Here is a 20,533-nt window from a genome sequence, read left to right as displayed (position 1 = left end):
CTTTGAAGCTACAATCAAATTCGTGCTGAGCTATAGTACCAGCACTGCCAGCTTTTGAACTGTAGTGCTGGAGTACAAATCTGCCTTCAGACTTGTGTGTCTGATGTTGACATAAAGCAATTTTGCCTGGCAAAGACAAGTACTAATCATCAATAAGGCTTCTTAAAACTAGTTTCCCTCAGTTTCTTAAAATAGGCCTTCAGGCTTTTGGTTGGTTTTTTTTTTTTTATGTTGTACTATCATATTCTGCTACTTACGTAACTAAAACATGCAAATAAAGTGCAACAGAGTACTCTTAGCCATTATGTGATTAAGCATCTTTTAATATTTCTATTAACAAACACTGTAAGCATAACCAGAGTGAACAGTATATACTTGGAGTCTGGCCAGACTGGCATTCTAATTTCATTTTTAGGTGACCCACAGGATGCTGAAATGATCACAGACTAGGACGTGTTCCAGTAGTGCCAAATTCTAATCAAAACTCAGATTGTGCGTTAGTAGCCAAGGCAAACAATTATTCTGTATCATACACAGAAAGCAACTAGTATTGAAACGACAAAAAGTTTGGTCAACAAACTAATTTGACTTCTTTAATAATCTTTTTGCTAATAACTCAATAGGCACAAGAGTACCAGTAAGCATATGAACTTTAAAATGCACAATTGCCACAGACAGTTGACTTGAATACAAGTAATAGTGTTTGGTAGCAGACTTAGAGACGACTTTTAGATTCTTCCACTCTTAAATGATTTTGTATTTCCTCATCATCTAGTCATGCACTGGAGAGGAATTCCACAGCAGTCTCCTTCTCTTCAGTTAACTCCTTAGCAGTCAGATCCATCTTCTCACGAGAAAAATCATTAATAGGAAGACCCTCAACAAACTTCCAGGTCTTGTCCTGTTTGAAAACAAACAAATAAAAAGGCCCTTCATATAAGAACAAGCTTCACTGAGTCTGCATGAAGGAAACTTTGCAGCATAAGAAACAAAGTTGACGACCTTAAAAAACACATCAGGCAGAAGTTAATTTTGTTTTCAGACAACAAATGCAACCAGCACCAGCTAGTCATATCAGATTATACTTTCTATCAGTACTTATTTGACTACTACTACAAAATTGGTTAATAATGGTCCCCTCTGTGAAAGACTGCCAAAACCCCCAAGTCCCAGCAACTGCAGTCCCACACTAAAAGCACCGCCGTTAAGCTCATATGGCAGTTTAGCCAGGTCTTGCAGAAGATCCTTGGATTCAAATACAGTCTAGTTACCTTGATCACAACAGGGAATGAATATATCAAGTCTTCAGGAACACCGTAAGAATTGCCATCAGAAATGACTCCCATGGAAACAAATTCCCCCTGAAACCAGGAAAGTAAGAGATAAATACATTTTTCCACTGCTAGAAGCAAGCAAAATTTTCATTTCCAATATACTGCATCTGCCACGACACATTTTATTCCAGAAAAAGACAGATTCTTCACCCTCTGAACATACATATACACTTGAGGTCAAAGACACCGGCATATAATCAAAGCGTTCGGCAAACAAACACTTACTCAAGAGCAACATCTTACCACTGGAGTGCCAAACCAGATGTCCCTCACATGATCACAGATAGCTTTGGCAGCTGACATCGCACTGGACAGCTTCCTAGCCTTAATAACAGCTGCTCCACGTTGCTGAACAGTCTGCAATTAAGAAAAAAACCCCTAAAATGTAAAGCAGCAACATCATGGCTTGGTCTAAGTGTCCCATGGAAAGACCACCTTACATCATTATTTCATTTCGTCAGTCAAGATACAGTCTTATCACTAAATGAACATGGCATACAATCCAGAAATACAATCTAGAAGAGTTTTGTCAAGACAAGAATATAATGGGCTATTTCAGAGGCTGTCTCATTTCTTCGTACCTGCCTTACAGCTAGCAGCCCACTGACTTCTCTCATACCAACCACGCTTCAAGCTTTTACGAAGAGCCTTCATGTACGTCAACAGTAACAGATGTCACGGAGCAACGTTGGCAATTAAGGTTATTTGCTGAATGCCAACATGAACTACTTGCTGGTCTCAATCCTACAATATTTAATGAATAAACCTGAAGATAGTTGAACCTACCTCCCTATACTCAAGCTTATATTTAGAAATTTTGTACTTAAGAATTGCACTTCTTAGAGTTAGACTAGCTTCTTAAACAGTACACATTTTTTCTTTTAATAAGTTTTAGTAAGGCTCTATGCCAACCAGACCTCAGTCTAGAAAGCAAGAATTATGAAATCTCCTCATCTTAGGCAAAGCATTCTAGCATGGACCAGCATTACAACGTACCTAGAAGGCCAAACCACTATTCTGCCTTGGCCACATAAGCTACAGCAAGATCAAGGACAAGGAGACAGGTTTCTGCTTACACTCTGGCTCATGAACTTTGGTTGCCAGCATAGAATCATTTACTCTGTAGCAACAAGCATGAACTGGAATAAGCTATATCCAAACCCAACATAGGACAGAGCACGGTCATAAAACAAAACACAACCTCAGGCCCAAACTAGAGGTGCCTTGGCTAAGATACAGTACCTGGCTGTCAGCATGCCAGTTACCAAGCAAAGTAGAGCTACTTGGAGTCACGTCCACCAAGGGCTTTAGTAATCCTTGTTTCACATTATATTGCATTTAGGTAGCCTGTGCTCTTGATCAATTAATACCATTATTTTGTCTTACTACCCTACATTATTTATTACTACCCTACATTAAGACATTTGCAGGTGTTTTCTAGATTTTTTCCAGATTACTCTTCAGAAATGCTGCTGCTGAGGTTACAGATTTAGATTTGGAAAGCATGTGCAGAGGGAGGGCTGCTGGGCTTTTTTTGGTGGGTGGGGGTCAGCAAAGAGAGATCATCCTACTTCATCTACAAAGCTGCCCAAAATATTCACCACAGTGAAATGCCAGTGGTGCTTGTGTGTCAGATGAACTGCAGGTGAGCTATGATCAAAATTATTTTTGTTGAATCATTTTAGCAGTCCAAATGGATTTTTCTAGTAGTATTTACATAGGTTTTCATAGTGCCTTAAATTTTTCAAGAGCAAATAACTGATAGAGATAAGCTATCTGAAGATTACTTATTCTAGTGAGATAGGAAGAGCTGAGTCAATCAACTATGTAATTATGTAGTTTACAATTTCACATGAGGTTAGGAAAAAGCAGGACAGAATGACCATTTGAAAAAAACAAAACAAGATCTTACCAGGATAAAGTCTCCCTTCAGCCAGCTGTCATCTTTTATAGCTTCATAAACTCCCACTTCTTTTCCTTTCACATTTACCTTTGCATGGTTAACATCTGGATATTGAGTGGAGGAGTGGTTGCCCCAGATGATGACATTCTTCACATCATTAGCACTCACACCAAGTTTCAGAGCAATCTAAGCAGAAATTAAAGATGTTGCTTGTATTAACTTCAGCTTCTCAATTCACAGCTCTCTTTGAAAGCATTGCTCTGTATTTAGCAAAGACAACAGAAAGCATTCTACTTTGAATAGGCCCTTTTTACCTGAGATTTAGCTCTGTTGTGATCCAAACGAGTTAAGCAGCTGAAGTTTTCCTTTGGTATTGATGGGGCTGACTTTGATGCAATCAGGCAGTTAGTATTTGCTGGATTCCCAACTACCACGACCTAAAACCAGAAAGGATAAGGGGAATGTGGAAAGATGAAGAAGCTATCTCTGCAAAACAACTCCCTCAAGTGAAATACATGACTTTGCTTTCAAAGAAGCTACCAAAAGGTTAAGTTTTCTAAATCTCTAGGTTGTCTTCAACAAGATTGTTTTTTATGTGCATTGCTCATAGTCACCGAGTTTTCTATAACTGCACAGAAAAATATTTTCTAGCGAGGTATTCTCTTTACTATTTGACATTCAAACGCAAAAGAGAACAAGACTTCTAGGGAGGTCTGCACGCTGACCCACAGCCTGACTTCAAACCTCATGCTACTAGATACAGATAAAGCAAGAGACATACATGCTAGTCAGCCCACAGTGAATTCACCATCACCTTTTAAACCCTTTCTAGACTGGCTGCCACTGCTTTTTATAATTGCTTTATAATTAAGAAAGCCAGAACAGTTACTTATCTCAATGTGAAAAATCTCATAGGCAGTTAGAAGTAAAATACTGCCTGAACTTAGATCAATTTATTACTATGGAACACTGATTTTTATTCATTCTTCATCTACTAATGTGCCTCAAATGATTAACGTCAAGCTCCGTATACTCTCAATCACACAAGCTAATCTGCAAACCCCCCTTTGTATTTCCCCTTTTGAAAGTGAGTTCAGTAAATTTTCCATTACTCTGCAATAGTTATATTGATAGTTTTTATTCCAACTGTATAAAGAAGCAAACAAGTCTTCAGAAGCAGTAGGAAGTTCATCAGCAGAGGAAGTAGACATTAAAAAGTCAGTTACAAAGCACAGTTGGAGTCTGGGTCTGAGATTAAGAGCAGTAGGAGAGCAGCCACATGATCCCATTAACTGTGCTGAAGGAATCTGAGAGAGAACAATTAAAAGCTTCCAATGCTCCAAAGACCAAGACGCAAACAACCTGAATAAAGCTGATTTTTTGTGCAACTGTAATTCCACATTGATACTGAAGTTAAGGGTCATTATGTTAAAGCCACAGATGGATATGAAGTAGGCAGCTGCATGTAGATAATTTAGTTCTTCCAGAGAAAAGAGATAACAAGCATAAGACTGCCTTTTTTATTTTATATAGGTGGTTTTTTTTTTTTAGAATTGCTGGTAACCAGTACCATGTATGTGTGGACTACAGCAATAAAATGTAAGACCTACCTTTTTCACCAAACAAAATAAGGACTAAATCATCTCCCTATTTAACATACTATATCTCATCTAACCTTTACTGTGGTGTACTTTCCAGGGCTTAAGGAAAGGAATGCCTGAGCTGAATAGGCTCCTGCTTGCACAGTATCATTCTATAATGTATTTAGATCTCTACATAACTCAGAGAGTTAACTTTTTAAATTCAGCTTCTATAGTCACCTTGACAGTCTTTTTGGCATACTTGTCCAAGGCTGCACCCTGAGACTTGAAAATTTTCACATTTGCTTTGAGTAAATCCTTCCTCTCCATGCCCTCTCTCCTTGGCATGGAGCCAACCAGAATTGCTATGTCAAGGTCTTTGAATGCAACTTCCTCCTTGTCTGTTGGAATGACCTCTGAAAAAAGGAAACAGGGAAAAAAAAAATCATCTAAGTAAGATAAATACTCCTGACAAAGTGTTAATGGGAATGTTCTTTGGTTCATAAATAGTATATAATCTGATGTGACAACACCAGCACCTTCCCCTTCCAAAAATACACGTATAGTCATTTGGCTCTAACTCCACAGATCAGAAATTGTTTACTGGCAAGTATTTATAAACAAATATTTATCTAAAGCTTTAAATATCAATTCTGAAAACACAGGAGAAATCTATGTCAAAAGACACTTTTCATGTGTGTCTCTAAATATAAATACATAGGTATATATGCATATTATACACATGTACGCACATATGCGGTTCTCCACTTTTACAAAAAAATTCTTGGTGGCAAGAATCAACAAAAATTAAGTTTTCCTCTCCCTTTAACCATTCAAACTGAAGGTTTGATTTGTACAAGAGCTGGTAGCTACACACTTTTAAGTACTGTAATAATTACAGTAGCATCTACTGGCTCCCTTCTGCTTGTTCAGATTTATCAGAATTTAACTTGCTTACATGACTTGATGAGTGATTTTTCGATTTTTGTCTTTATGCAGAAGGTATTTCTAAAGACTAGAATTTTTTTTTACTTAGTAAAGGCATGTAAGCATATCTAAATATTGTTATTTTAACACTAGGCCAGAATACGATTACAATGCATAAATGCACAAGTATCTGACAATTTGTTGCACATGCTGACAACCTAGGATTAGATGATATAAACTAAAACCCAGGTATCTGCGTAGTCAATCCTTTACAGAAAACTTATTTGATGATGTTATTCCTAGCTTACAGCCTAAGTTAAATTAAATTATCTTCCACAAAATACAAAACCAAGGAAGGATCATCTAGTAATTTCTTCTGCTTAACTTCCTGCCAGCTACAGGAACTCATAAATGCAATAGTTGTACTAGAACATCTTGTAGGTATAAGAAAAATTTCTTTTTCTACCTCTCAGCAGTGGTAGAGCACAGTCCTGCAGCTCCATCACTACACCCTCCAATACAGTCATCATGGGGGTGATATCCAGCAGCACAAGAACAAGAGGCTGTAAAGAAAGACATGGTTTAGTGCAAGTTGCACATAATCTGTTCTGAAAATGAATTTGTCTTGTTACCTGCTACAAACTGCTATCTTGTGCTGGACTTAAACTCCATGTACAGAAAACCAAAAAACTTCAGCACGACCAACAACTGAAAGCTTGCATAACAGAGCAGGACTCCATTTTCACCACTTAAATTACTTGCATATTGGTAAACCAGAGTGTCTACAAGAAAACAAGTCTCAGGGACTGCAGTTCTGACATTAATGTATTCATTACTGCACAGCAGAGGCAAGTGATAATTCAGTGTAAGAGTTACCTGTTCTTTCCCAAAGACATCTCCCTTGGCAATGCTGTAGAGCAGTGAGTAAGCAATTTGCCCGGCTGCTCCAGTCACCAGGACTCTGATAGGTTCACCCTGCAAGAAAGGTACAGAGACTTACCCACAGCTCCACAGTGCAGGCTCACACCATCCGAGAGACGTAAAAATTAACAGTTACCACAGAAATGATGTTATGATTATTTAACCTGGATGAAAACGTGCTTAAGTGTGGATCAGGGTCAGCTCTTGGGATCATACTTCTGTTCTGCTACAACCACCAGAAACTTCTCTACTTGCATTTACAGAAACAGACAGCACTTGTAAAAATATCCCTAAGAATTTTTCCCGGAAAAGCTTCCAAAACGCCAGGAATTACAATCTATTTTAAAAACTTTGTATTCCTTTTAACAACGCTGCCTTTTTAGCATAAGGTGTTACAACATGTACCCACTCATTATATTACCCATTCATACTTCCAACTTACTACAGAAGTTTTACGAGCTGCCACACTTCACCCGTCTTCAGATTCTTTCAATTTTGAGGGCTGTTTCCATTAGGCATTTTGAATGCTTGCTTGCAACCAAAGACTTATTGAATGCCAGAAACCAAGGAATCTAGAGGACTTAAAAATACTGGCTTACTAAACTGTTATGCAGCAATTTAACAAATCCACAGACAAAAGCTACTTTATGGACAAAGACAGATATTAATATCCATAACGCCTCTGTCCACTGACAAATTGACCCAAAACTTCAAGAGACCAGAAGACTGGTAACACAATGCTATATTGCAAATAGGGAAAAAAAAATAAATGACTTACCCTATAGCAAAAGTATATTTTGTTAAGTGGAACCAGGACTTGGGGAACTCCAGAGGTTATTTAATATTGAAAAGGGAAAGCATGCTCAGGGACATTCATAACCCAGTATTTTGTAAGCCTGTTTTTCTGTATCTCCTTTTTATCCCTAGAGGCAATAGGTCTGGAGCAGATTGTGCTTGGACAGAAACAAGCAGATTCTGACCAGCCTGCTGGAATCCCATGCCCAGTTTTTCAAATAATTAAAAGATTATCATTTGAATTACAGAAAAAAGAGCTTCCATATTCAGTTATGTCTGAAGTGATTTAATTGCATACTGAGCTACAGAGTGTAGCTTGCAGGGCAAAAGCAGGCATTTCATTTAGTGCTGCTGGTTGCAGCTGGAATATTGAGTCCAGTTTTGGGACCCTCAGTTTTAGAAGGATGTTGGAAAACTAAAGAGGGTCCGGGCAAAGGCTACTCAGATGGCTGGGGCCCAGAGTTTATGTCCTGTAAAATTAGACTGAGGGAGCTGAGCATAGTCTGGAAAGGTAAAGGACAAGGGGCCTACTACTACTTCAAGGAAGGTTACAAAAATAACACGGGCAAACACCTCTCAGTAGCGGCAGATGGCAGAGCACAGGGCAACAGCTACTAATCAAGAGCAAAAGTCTTGATTAGGGTGGTACTGCTGCACTAGAACAGGGTATCCAGACAGTCTGTGCAACCTTTGTCCTTGCCAGTTTTCAAGACTGAGATGAAAAAACATGTATGACCCGATTTAGCAGTGGCAAAACCCTTGCTATCAGGCTGGACCAGACAACGTCCAGACTCAGAGCAATAAAAAGAGGTCAGACTGGATCTAGAGAACCTTTCCAACCAACATTCCTGTCATCGATATTGATAGAAAAACTGTTTTTGGGATTTGAGTGTATTCTCTCTGCAGAAGTGACCAGCGAAGCACAGCTACATCAAGACAGCATTAGATAACTAGAAAAATGAGGCCACCTACCCCGGTTTACCACGTACTAGATAAAATGAGAGCATAAGCGATGAAGTTAAACTACTCAACTTGCAGATTTAGACCTCAACGTCACTTTGCCTTCATTATGGGAATGATTCTTTGAATATTTGATTAAATGACTACTGGTTATGGTGTTGAACCACATTATTTTCTTCTGAACCAGTCCTACAGCAAGTCTCATCCTTCACACCTTGTCAGAACTCAGCAAGGAGGGGGAAGGAAAGCAGACAATCAATTCTTGCTGTTTTAAATTTCAAAAATAGTTTGGATACACTAACTCTTGAGTAGGGAAGTTACACCCTACAAATGTACCATAGTATCTGAAAGATGGTGGCCAGCACAGATTATGACTTTAACGCCAACTTTTCGGCATGTTTTTAAGGAGAAACTAGATTTTATTTAAGTAAATGGAACAATGAACATTATTTAAGGCAGCTAATATTAGTTTGGAAAGTAAGTACTGGAAAATTACTGCGCAGCAAAACCTTGGCCTGGCAAAATCCCATATCAGCAGCATATAAAAAGCGACCCTGTGCTAAGCATCTACTCCAGAACACACGCAGATAACAGTAGAACACATCTTCTTTGAATTACATAGTATCTGAAATCAATTGTGAATTGATTTCTGAATTTCCAGTGAATGGAACAAAGATTTTAAGAAGTTAGGCTCTTTCTCCTTTGCAACCTGTGAGCCAGTCTAAAGTAGTGTCACAAAAAGGGGAAAGTCAATGAGAATTTTTCCACTGTATGCACTTTACATACTAATCTGATTTAAACATAAAAAAATGTCAATATGGTGAGTATTTAGCATAACAACAGGAGTGAGGAGTAGAAGATAAAAAGGCAAGAGGTAGGCCTATTTTTATTTTTTTTTTTTAACTGAGACACACTTAACATTTAGCCTTGTTAAAAAAATACCCTTCAGTCCTGACTCAGCTCCACCCTCTCAAAAATATTTTGTTTGCTTACTATCATCCTTCCTGTTCTCCCCCCATTTAGGCCTGGAGGAGGGAGGAAGAAACATAAGCTAAAATAAGGTACTGCCTACTTGTTTGTTCTCTCCAGGCTTTCAGTACATTGGATTCATATCCAAGCTTTCCCTAATCCACCCTACCCCTGTACTAATTGTGAGCAATTAGTATCAAAGACATTTTCATGCTTTCTCTTAATTCCAGAAGCTGTATTAACAAGCCAAGAATGTGCTTCTTAAAAAATATAGTTAACTCTTCCTGGAAAACTTAGGTCACATCACACATAAGAATTGGTATCACTGAGCATCTGAGGCCACTCTTGGAGGTGGGGAGTTTAGAGAAGTGCATAGATCCCTAATGGGAGCTGTAGGCTCCACACATTCGCATTCAGGCACTTTAATCCGTGACTTGGCTCTTGCACTGGGCTTTGATAAGAATACTTTCACACTGTGGTAACTACAGAGGTGACCTTTACTCACTCTCAGGTATACAAGAACTAGAGGATCAATTAAACCAAATCTAACTGAACTAGACAGTTTCAAAGCCTTTCCCACTTCACGTATAGTTAAAAAGTTTTAAGAAATGGAAACAGCAGTAAAGATAATGAAGCCCAAAGCAAACCAAAAAAGTGAACATTGCACCCTCAGATACCCTTCTCCCTCTAATTCAGCAAATGTGCAGGATTTCCCCCCTCCACCCCTATATTATCACAGACAAAAGTAAAGCTTCCAATACCAAATGAGGAAAGTGAGGATTTAATGCCTTCCCCGCACACACACTTTGGCTTAAGAACTCGGTGCCTAAATTATCTCTGTGATTACCACTGATATTAGCAGGTCTAAAATATTAGTGCCATACATGAAAATAGTACTACACTGCAAAACTGACTCAGGAGATTACAAAGGTAAGTAAAAGAGGAATATTAAGTAACTCGCAATCCATGAAATGTGGCAACAAGAAAAATCAATGCCCTTTCTACACAGGATAGACTTTGCCTTACTAATTAGTTATAAAAGACCTCTATAAACGTTATTGCTGATAACTGTTTGTAAAATATCATCAACCTAACGTTATTCCTGAATATTAAAGCCAACTAAGTGACCCTACCTTGCTTGACGAGAATGTTTTAAGCATTAAACTGTATCTCCTCAAAAGTCGAGAGCCCACCTAACAAACTTTCCATTTGCTCTTCCCTCTTTAAAGCAGAGTTGGAGTGACAATAAATGTATTTGGAAAAGTGGTAGAAAGTATCAACAAGACAGTTGTGCTCTTTAGCAACCCCAGCAGCGCTGATTCGTAGACCGAATTCCAAAGGACGACTTTCCTTAAGAAATGACCTTGAGACAGGTGCCCTTAAAAACTTTTTCCATTTCATTTAGCTAATAACAGCTGTATCAATAAACACATGATTTTGTTTCTTAAGTTTAAAATCTTTGCCCAATGCCAAATGCTCAATTAGAATAGTGAAAGCAAGATAAAAACCAGAGACTTCTAAAAAGTCTGGGCATCAAAGTAAGTTTCAAATAGCAGTTCTCTTGGAGACCAGCAAATTCACGGCAGCTAACGTTTTGAAAGCTCAAGTACAAACTAAAACTTGCTGCCTTGTGGTCACTCCTGAGAATCTCTATAGAAGTAAGAGTGAAGAAGTAGGATAGATATGGTTTGCAGATTTCTGTGGTTTTTTAGTGTATAGCTGAAATAACAAACCACATTTCAGAGCACACAAGCATCTTTTCTATAGCAAAGTACCAAAAGATTTGAATAACAGCATATAAAGTCTAGAAAAACATTGAGATTTTTCAATTACAAAGGAAAGCAAGGTCTCTGTGCAAGTTTGTATGTATATATGCCACAGAAAAGCAAAGCATTCCAGTTCACATAACCTCAGGGCAGAACTAGAACTCCTTGACAATTCGGAGAACCTACACAAATACCTGGGTTTCTGACAGCAAGCAGGGATGAAACAAGAGAAGAAAACATTTCACTTGGCACTTCCCCTTGAGCTAACACAGAACTGCACCCAGAGCCGTTAATGTCGAGAAGAAAACATTTCATTTGGCACTTCCCCTTGAGCTAACACAGAACTGCACCCAGAGCCGTTAATGTCTCATGAAATGGAAGGAGCGAGCATCCCCATCTTCCCGAAGGCAACCACGGGGCTCAGCGAGACGACGGCTTTCAGAAAAGGCGTGATTAAACCGCTGAAGGACCAGCACCAGGCCGGGGAGGTTCGCTCTGCTCCCCCGGGGTGACCCCAGCGGGACCACAAGCCGCCATCCCCTTCACAGCACCAAAGAGGAGGCAGAGCCGGTGCTAGGCCGGCACTGCAGGGGCCGACACCAACCCCCGAGTCTCCGGGCTTGAAGGGTCACCCCGGCGCGGCCTCCGTGAGGGCTGAGGCGAACCCTGGGCCGCCGCCGGGCCCGTTTCCTCCCGGCTACCCAGAGCACCCTCAAGTCACCCCCCGGGGCCTTGCGGCAGGGCCGGCTCGGCGAGGAGGTGTAGGGGGGAGGTAGGGTGCCGACGCCATTTCGCAGCCATCTCCGCCTGACGGGAGCCCCCCGCCCCAACCGCCCCAGCGAGGGGGCACAGCTCGCCGTCACCCCGCCCCAACCGCCGCCTAAAGGGAGGGCTCCCCCCCCGCCGGCTCGGGGAGCGGTACCGACCATGGTTGAGAAGAGCTGCGGGCCCGGCAGCCTCGGGGTCACCTCTACGGCGCAACTGGAGCCGCGGCAGCGCAGCGCCAAGGTGCCACGGGGAGGGGGTGGGCCGGAGCGCGGCCGCCCGCCTCGCGTGGCCTCCTGGGAACTGTAGTCGCGGCCGCCGCAGCCTCGCGCGGCCCGACGCTCGCGGAGAACTACAACTCCCAGCGTGCCTCGGGGCACGCACACCGCCCCCCTTCCCTGCACGCTCTTGGCGTCGTGCCTGCGGTGACCCGCCCCCCCCATTCATTCATTGCGGCGCAGAGCGGCGGCCCGGGAGCCGCTAGGGGGCAACAGGCGACCCCTGCCGCTGCGCATGCGCACGAGGGAGAGGGGAGCCGGCGGGGGCGCAACAGCGCGGGCGTTTCGGTTGGCGCATGCGCCAGGCTTTGCGCGCGTTCTGCTCCGGTGGGAGCGGAGAGACGCATGAGCGCGGGAGGCGCCGGCCGGGGACGCCGCGTGCCGCGAGAGTGCGTGGCTGCCGCGCGTGCGCAGGTGGCGGCGCTTCGGTGGTTGCTAGGTGACGGGAGGCCGGGGAGCGGCGCGGGCGGGAGACACTCCGGCACTGGCGGCGGGCGGCGCTCCCCCGCCGCTGCCCCGTCTCCTGGGAGCGCTCGGTGGGTTCGGGTGCGCGGCCTGGCCGCGCCCTTCCCTGGGGTGGGCACTCCGGCGGGGTTCCGGGCCCTCCCACCTCCCCCGCGCCCGCCCTACCGGGGTTGCGCGGCCGTTGCGCAGCGTCCGTCACCTCAGTGAGTCCGGGGGGGGCGGGGGGCGGCCGGCAGCTCCTCTCCTCAGGCCCGAGCCCCGGGCGCGGTGAGGGAGGGCAGAGGTTTCCCTGTGCTTTCTCCGCGCCGCAGCCTCTTGTCCGGCTTTCCCTCAGGCCTGGCCTCCTCCTGGGAAGTTGTGTGGGCACCCACGCCTCCGGGGAGCCCCAAACCCGCTGCCCTCGGGTGCTGCCTCGGGCTCCCGCGCAGGCGCCGGGTTTCTTTCCTCGCTTCCTTTCTCCCTGCTGCCTGTGGTACCTGTCTGCCCTTCAGGAGAAGGTGCATAGCTACCCTTCATAAAATCCTTGCCCTTGGCCGTTCCCTTTTATTTAGTGAGAGCTTACCTGGGCTATTCTGCTGTTAAAACAGCGTGACTAACCTAGTGACTTGTTGAACGAAAATAAAACTATTAATTTAGTTGTATTTTGGATTGTTGGCTGAAGTAAACTCTTTTGGTCTGTGCCTAAAGTGAGGCTGATACGGGCATAAATACATCAGCAAACCCCACAGATTCTTAAACTTATGTTGTTGCTATAGAAGAGAGGCTTGGATGGGACAGTGGATTATTTTTTTCTTGGATCCTGACAGAGTTCCTTATTGGACAAATTCTGTAATTTAGTTAAGTATTTAGTGAAGTCTCACTTGTCCGAATATTCTTCTGCAGGATTAGTTTTAAATCTTACTCTAGTCCTTACAGTCATTGGAACTTTTTAAAAAATAATCTAAACAGCGTGTACACTGATGCAATTTCTTCTTCAGTTCTCAGACAGAAATAAGAAGTTAGTTTTTTAGGGCAGTGGGTCTAAAATGTAAGTATTTATGCTTGTCATGCAAAGTGCTCTCATTTTAGTGAGTCTTGTTCCTAATCGTGGTAATGCCGTAACTCAAAACTTCTGTGGCTTGAGCAAGGCTTTAGCTGAACCTCTGACAGCTTCTGCAGTACAGAAAACTGCAGTGTCAGAGTTGAAAAGGTACAGTCACACTTCATTTATTTTAAATGTCTATACTGATTTATATCAGTTAAAACCTGTACATTTTTAATATGAATGAAGATTGTACCTAAGTTCCCTTCTGGGGATATCGAAAGCCAAATTGCTGCAAGCAAAGCTGAGGTCTGGCATGTTGGGAAATGTAGAGAAGGTTGGTAAGTAGAAGCAAGCTTGTTTTCCAGTCAGAGTGTCCTAAAATGTTTTGCCCTGGTGACTCTAACCTTTTTCACACTTAGATGTTGTACAGACTTAATTAACACTATTTTAAGAGTATTTAAGATTTAAAAGTAGACCAAACCTGATGTGGACCTGCATAAGGTAATTTCCACTCAGCATAATTGGTTCAGTTTAAATTGATTCCTTATCAATTTTCAGCTAAATCAATGCTAGCATGCTGTAAGCTGATTTCTGTGTGTCAGCACAGCAGACTCTATTGGTTTAGTGGATTTCAGTTAAGCTAATCAAACTTTCTTCTGTAGGTAAGGCTCCCTCATTTTTTTTTGCCCAAGCTTGTGCTCCTTGAATTGTCATTGAAGATAACAACATATCTTATGTTGAAAGTGATTTGTAATGAATATGGTGCAAAGCCATGTGTAAATGCTTTTATTTCTCAGAGATGTGTATCAGTTTATTTTAAATCTGTTCCCAGTATAATTAATCCAAGATAGAGTTAAATTGGTTTAAGACTGCACTGTATTTTGTGCTAGTTTAACTAAAGATACCTTAAAGTTTCACCTTTTACGAACGTGGTGTAATTTTTAAAGTTACAAAAACTTAACAATTCTACCATTTTGGTTTTATTTGGCTTAAATTTTGTTTCTACTTGTTAAGCTTTAATATCTTCCAAGCAAAATGTAAATGACATGCTTTTGTCTATCTGGTTTTTACAGTTCCTTTTCCTGGTGTTTTTTATTTTTTAAAATACACCCTTTGCTTCTGGGTAGAAACCTTTCTGGTGTTGTAGGAAGGGTTAGTTCTTGGTCGTGTTTCTCATGCTGTTAAATCATGCCACTGTCTTCAGACTGTAGGAATCTATAAACACACTGTGTTTGAGCTTCTGAACCCAGACTGCTAAATCTTCTCTTCCAAATCTTTCATCTTCTCTTGATCTTCAAGAAGCGTGATGCATTTGACTTATTTTTGCTGATCATTAGTCTTATAACCTTTTCAAAGTTTTTGATATTTTCATTCTAAATTTAATGCTGTTTTTCCTGTCAACTTTGTCACAGTCTTCAGAATTCCTCCAGTTTGTTATTGTCTCATAATTTTCTTGCCACTTTTGCATCTTCCGTTGCCAGTATTTTTTGAGATCATAAGGTGTTGATGTGATTTTTAAATATTCTTTAATGATTACCTCATGTTTTATGAGTATGTGTCTTTTGTGCAGCGCTTTAAACTGAAGAGCTACATAAATGGAAACATTATGTGCAAAAGAAGTAATGGAAATTTAGTGTGCGTGTGGATTGGACACTCGTCTAATTCTTGAAATATACTTTACAGTTTTTGCACTCAAAAGATACTGAATTACTTGGAAATTGGTGTAATTAGACAACACAATACTCAAGATGTTTTAATCTCCATTTTGCGGGGATTAAGTATTATTTTTCAAGGCAACTAATAGTTTTGAAGGGTAGTCTGCCAGAATTCTTTGCTATTTTTTTTCTATGTTTTAAAATGAATTATTCTCTGTTAACAGCTGGCTGTGTTCTTTAACAGTATTTTGGATGGGATTTTCTTTTTCTTCATTGCCATCTATAGAAATTGATGAATTTTTTTAGGTAAGTTTTTACACTTAATTTTCAATAATTTGTGAAGTTATCTTTTTATCATCTCCATGTATAATACTGTTTTTCTTTTATCTCATGCATTTACCTGCAGCATGTCTGTGTGATATAATTAAAGTTTAAAATGTTTAAGACTGTAAAAAAAAGTATAATGGCCAGTTTCAATCTTAGAAATAATAGTAGAATTGGAATAGTTTTGGAAATTCTTCTGGGTTATGATCCAAAGGAATAATAATAAGGAATTTTTCAGAAATAAAGCATTACAAAAAAGTACTGAAATAAGATTAAGAGGATCAAAAGCTATTTTTAAAGGTATACGAGAAATCTGTGAGTTTAAAAAAGATAAAGATATCGATACAAGCAAGAACAATTAAAATCTTAGTTTAGAAAATTAATATAGGTACGTTTTTCCTTAAGAATTTACATTTTTATACATTATTTATTTTTTTGTATTCCTAGTGCTAATGTCCAAAACCAATTTTTCACTCTTCATTTCTAAACTTCAGTTATGTGAGGCTGCATATACATTAAATGGTGTGAAGAAACTGACATATCTAGAAATTCTGCTTATAACCCTGATTTTTTTGCTGTGGTTCAGAAAACTTTCTGTCTTAAAGAGAAACTTTACCTTCTTTGGAACTGGTTTCATTTTATCCTATGGCTTCGTTGTTACGTCTTAATAGTTTTGTTGGGTTTTTACATAATTAGAGGTAATTAATCATTCATTGATTGATTTCTACAACCTTTAATATGTTTTTAATAGGGGGATAGGATGCCATAAAATATTCTGTACTCATGTGCCTACTGACTGAAAAGACACAAATCATGTATAGCGTGCTTGTAATATGTATCAGTAATCTTTATGAACTATTCATGAGTTAAATCTTAATAAAAATTGTGACCAGAATGTTCCTTTTTGTTTCTTATTTCTAAGTAGGTTAATAGTACAAACACATGTTGTATGTTTGATAGAGGACACTGTGATAGTTAAGGCCTCCTTTGCTGTCTGTGCGTAGGTAGATCTGAGGTGACTGGCTTGATGCTCGTAGGCCTCCAGTGCCTGGAGTGAGGTTCAGGTGTTGCAGGGCTCCGTCACCGACTAGGGGTTGTGGTAGCACAGTGGCTTGATAATAGCAACCCCGTTGTAGGCAAAGCTGAGAGGCCCTGGAAGATCTACCATCTGTGAACCATTTCTAGAGGGTTTCTCACAGTTCTTAGAAGTACAGGGTACAGAGAATCCCTGTTAAAAAAACCCCATGCAACCAAAACGCATGTGCCCACACACACACACAAAGACTTTGGTATATTGGCTGTAAATTCAGCAAAGTTGATCTCTGAATTATTACAAAGAGAACAGAAGAATTGTGTTCCTGGTGTATGAGAAATAGTCTTACTGGATTCTCTTTTACCTTAACACAAACCTATCTTTTGTTGAACAGACACTTTGTGACAGCAATGTGTGGATTTTCTACTCACTAATGTCAACGTGTGGAGGAGGTTGGTTGTGACTTGTAACTTCTGAGTGAATTAGGTAGTTCTTCCCATGGTAGGTGAACTCAGGTGGTAGAGGCTTTTGCAAACCCTTGGGAGATGGGAAATGGCGAGAGGGGAGGAGTAAAAGCACCCTTTGCAAATAGGAGAGCGGCATGAGTACGACAGAAAGTGCTTTTCTGTATTTGCTGTCTGGTTGTTCTGCTAAGTGGGTTTCCAGACCATGGAACCTAAATGTACATTTGTGATGCAAAATGCCAATCCATAATCTGGACATCACGGATTCAGTTAGTTAACTATTTGAAACACTTGCATTAAAGTGCATCTAAAGATTTTATTTTTTTTTTCCATGCAGACTGTATAAAAGTAATACGGCAATTTCCTTGGGAAATGTGACTTCCTAATTAAAATGCAACAAGAAGAGTGTCAGATTAGGGATTCATGTGAAAAGAATGTTACCTTGATCACAAGGAATGGTACATTTCCTTGCCTGATTGGATTTTTGGAGTGTCATGAAATTGTTTTTGTTGATATGGTGAGTTTCCAAGGCATATCCATGACATTGCTGCTTTTGAATGAGGGTTATACCAGCTTGTTAGTATGTTCAGTAAAACTAGCAGGTTAATGCATTAGCTGTAAGCATGTGAGTAATGAAAATCTGCCTTTTTATGAACATCTAAAAATTATCTTGGTATTATGCAATAGCTTCTTCATTCAGTTTCCTCCTGTTTTAAAAAAACACATAAAAGTGTTGATGCGTTTTAACCCCAATCAGAAGAGTCAGGTTGGTATTCCAAAGGAGAAATTACACGTGTAACAATTCAAGTTCTACAAAATCAAACCTTGTAATCTTAAATTAATCCATGACAACAATAAAAAACAGCAACAAAAAACCCCCAAAACCAATTCCCTGCCCTCCCCAAACTAGACTTAAACATTAAGCTGATGTCCTTTTAAGTTTTTTAAAATGAGGTAAGCATTTAGTCAAGTGGTGAAACCACTTCTACTGAAAATAAATGTTTGCTTTTTCTCTTATATGACTGTCTTCTGCACTTGTTCGTTATAACCTGATAATCAAGGAATACATTTTCATACAAAAAGTTACCAGCCATAATGATTACTTCACATTTTTAGACTCAGTGCAGGCGGGTGAATCCATCTGCTTCCTTTATCCATCCTTTCCATGTCAGAATGACTGATGGATGCTTTTCCATGCCAAACCTGTCACATAATTACAAGTGCTGTTCCCATTAAGGTTATTGCTATGAATTATGATCACACAGTTTGCTTAGAATATTTCATCTTAGTTTTACAATATGCATTTGTATTTGTTTCTGTATTTTCACAGAACTAAGTTGTTAATAGCTGCCATTATACAGATTGAATTTTTCTCTTTTTTTTTTCCCCCAAGTATTGAATGATATTTTAAAGAAAATAGGACTGGAAATATCTGTGGAGGGAGAATGATGTCTTATGATGTTGACTTTTTAAAGTTAACTGTTTAAAAACTAACTCTTTACAGAATGAAAATACTGATCAATTTTTATCTTAATGACATTATTCATATGTGAAATGTAACTTACAAAATATGGATTTATCAGTAATAAACTTAAGAGCCAACTAAACACATTAGGTTCTGTATGGAGGTTTTTCTGCTGCTGCACAGATTCATTTTGCTGTCTGGCCTGCTTTTGGAAACTTTGTCCAGATTGATTTTTATGCAGCAGCAGAGTCCATGGATGGCTTTAGTGTTGCTTATAGTACTCTCCATATTCAGTGTTTTTACTGATCCTTGAGGGAAAAAAAGAAAAAATTGTATTTATTCATTCTGCTCACTTAAACACAAGTACTCAATTTCTGCACGTGCTTGTATTCAATCAGTTGTACACTGCAAGGCTAAACTGTCCCCATCTCTTAATAAAAGTGTAGGCCCATGATTCCAGCTGTGTGGATTCTATTGGCCATACCCATGTTACATAAGTTTGAGTTTCCTGCAGCTCGAGAACGTGCATACATATATTTTTGTTTGCTTTTCAGTTCAGAGTGTCGATGAGGGTTGTGTTGGAACCAGTGAGAATAGTTTTCTTGCAGCATGAGACTGAGGATCAATGTTTAAAACTTTTGGGTGTGTCGCGAAGGCATTTAGTAGAGTTGCCTTACCTGGCTGGGTGGTGTTGAGGAATTACTTCATCTGAACTCACAGCAGTCATACTGTCTGAAGCAGCATTCCAGGCCATTCTGAGGGGAATTCCTGGCTTCCTGTAGGAGAGAGCCAAGGAGTAAGTCTGCATGTGCCCAGTATGAGTGATAAGGGAGCAATAGCCATGGAACGAAATCGGGAGCGTGACTGCTTACATTGTGACACAAATGATGGAAAAGAAAGTAGCTGTGTCTTTGGATGAAGGAGGCTTCTCCATGAAGTAATCAAGTGAAGGGAATCATGATTATCATTAGTCTTTTTCTAGTTTGTTTCTAGAATGATACAACTATGCCTTTTTGTTAGGTTTAATTTGCGGTGTACCCTTACCTGTATGGAGTAACCATGGTAATGCACTAACACATGTATGGTGAAGAGGTTAATTAAAAGCCTTTTGAATACGTTGAGTCCTATCGGAAAGGTGTTACTCTTGACTATATAGTAGAATATATACTTTTAATATAGGCAAAACCATGTACACTTATTTCATGTCAGGTAATCCCATTTATCTACAATAATGGGCCAGATACTGTTTTTCAAGTTGCCTGCTGTCTGACTTAGGAGAATATAAAGTATTGCTATGAAATGGCCTTTTCCTTTTATAGCTGCCTGACATACAGGGTCTAGCCTCAGTGTATTAGTCAAGGGAGCTAGAAATACACCACAGTTAAATTATGGGTTTGTATCTCCAGGTGGTGCTTGAATTCATGGTTGAAGACTGTAGAAATTAATTTTGCTAAAGCAAGAAACAACAGGACATTAAGCTACTATGCCAGCTTTAGATGTACGCTTCAAAAATTTTTTGCTGCTCAGCATTATTCAGTAATCTTTAACTCAAATTGCAGGAAATATTTGAAATTCCATTCTAACAATATCCAACAGAGAATATTAAAGAAGCATTAAATTTCAAATGCCTGAGGGAAAATGTTCTCTTGCAACACCGTGGGCATTTGGATCTCACTAGTATATGCAGTATTATAGTCTAATATTATGCTTTACTTGGTCTAAAATGAAAGCCCAATTTTAATTCTATCTCGAAAAACTTGGCATACTGCAGTGAAAAATAATTTATTTGAATGTTGTTTTTTAATACATTGCAACTAACTTTAAAGCTTCTTCATATAAAACTCCCACTATGGCCTTTTGTAATCTGACTCTTTCATTAAAACTTCAAATATACTTCCAAAGACT

The 20,533-nt window shown here is 40.0% G+C and overlaps 2 protein-coding genes across 4 annotated transcripts in view; one reads left to right on the top strand and one right to left on the bottom strand.

Annotated features, from left to right (window-relative positions):
* Window positions 1–302: 302 nt before the first annotated feature.
* MDH1 (malate dehydrogenase 1) lies at window positions 303–12,244 on the bottom strand. The gene is made up of 9 exons (XM_074864308.1): window positions 12,082–12,244; window positions 6,621–6,719; window positions 6,211–6,307; window positions 5,058–5,233; window positions 3,552–3,674; window positions 3,247–3,423; window positions 1,578–1,691; window positions 1,272–1,361; window positions 303–901 (listed from the first exon to the last, which is right to left on the bottom strand). The coding sequence occupies exons 1-9, from the start codon at window positions 12,082–12,084 to the stop codon at window positions 776–778; spliced, it is 1,005 nt and encodes a 334-aa protein (XP_074720409.1). The 5' UTR covers window positions 12,085–12,244; the 3' UTR covers window positions 303–775.
* A 401-nt stretch (window positions 12,245–12,645) lies between these two features.
* WDPCP (WD repeat containing planar cell polarity effector) overlaps window positions 12,646–20,533 on the top strand; it is a 157,312-nt gene continuing 149,424 nt past the window's right edge. For 2 of the 3 annotated variants that reach the window (XM_074864905.1, XM_074864908.1), the window contains exons 1-2: window positions 12,646–12,734; window positions 15,567–15,648. The gene's annotated coding sequence lies outside the window, so the exon portion shown is untranslated. Of the gene's footprint in view, window positions 12,735–13,120; window positions 13,161–15,566; window positions 15,649–20,533 lie in introns of those variants that run through there. The other variant, XM_074864906.1, reaches the window with a different exon arrangement.

This window comes from Strix uralensis, chromosome 3 (genome assembly GCF_047716275.1).
Source record: "Strix uralensis isolate ZFMK-TIS-50842 chromosome 3, bStrUra1, whole genome shotgun sequence".
In the NCBI taxonomy this organism is placed as follows: domain Eukaryota; kingdom Metazoa; phylum Chordata; class Aves; order Strigiformes; family Strigidae; genus Strix; species Strix uralensis.
This window is presented reverse-complemented; position numbering and strand designations above follow the sequence as displayed.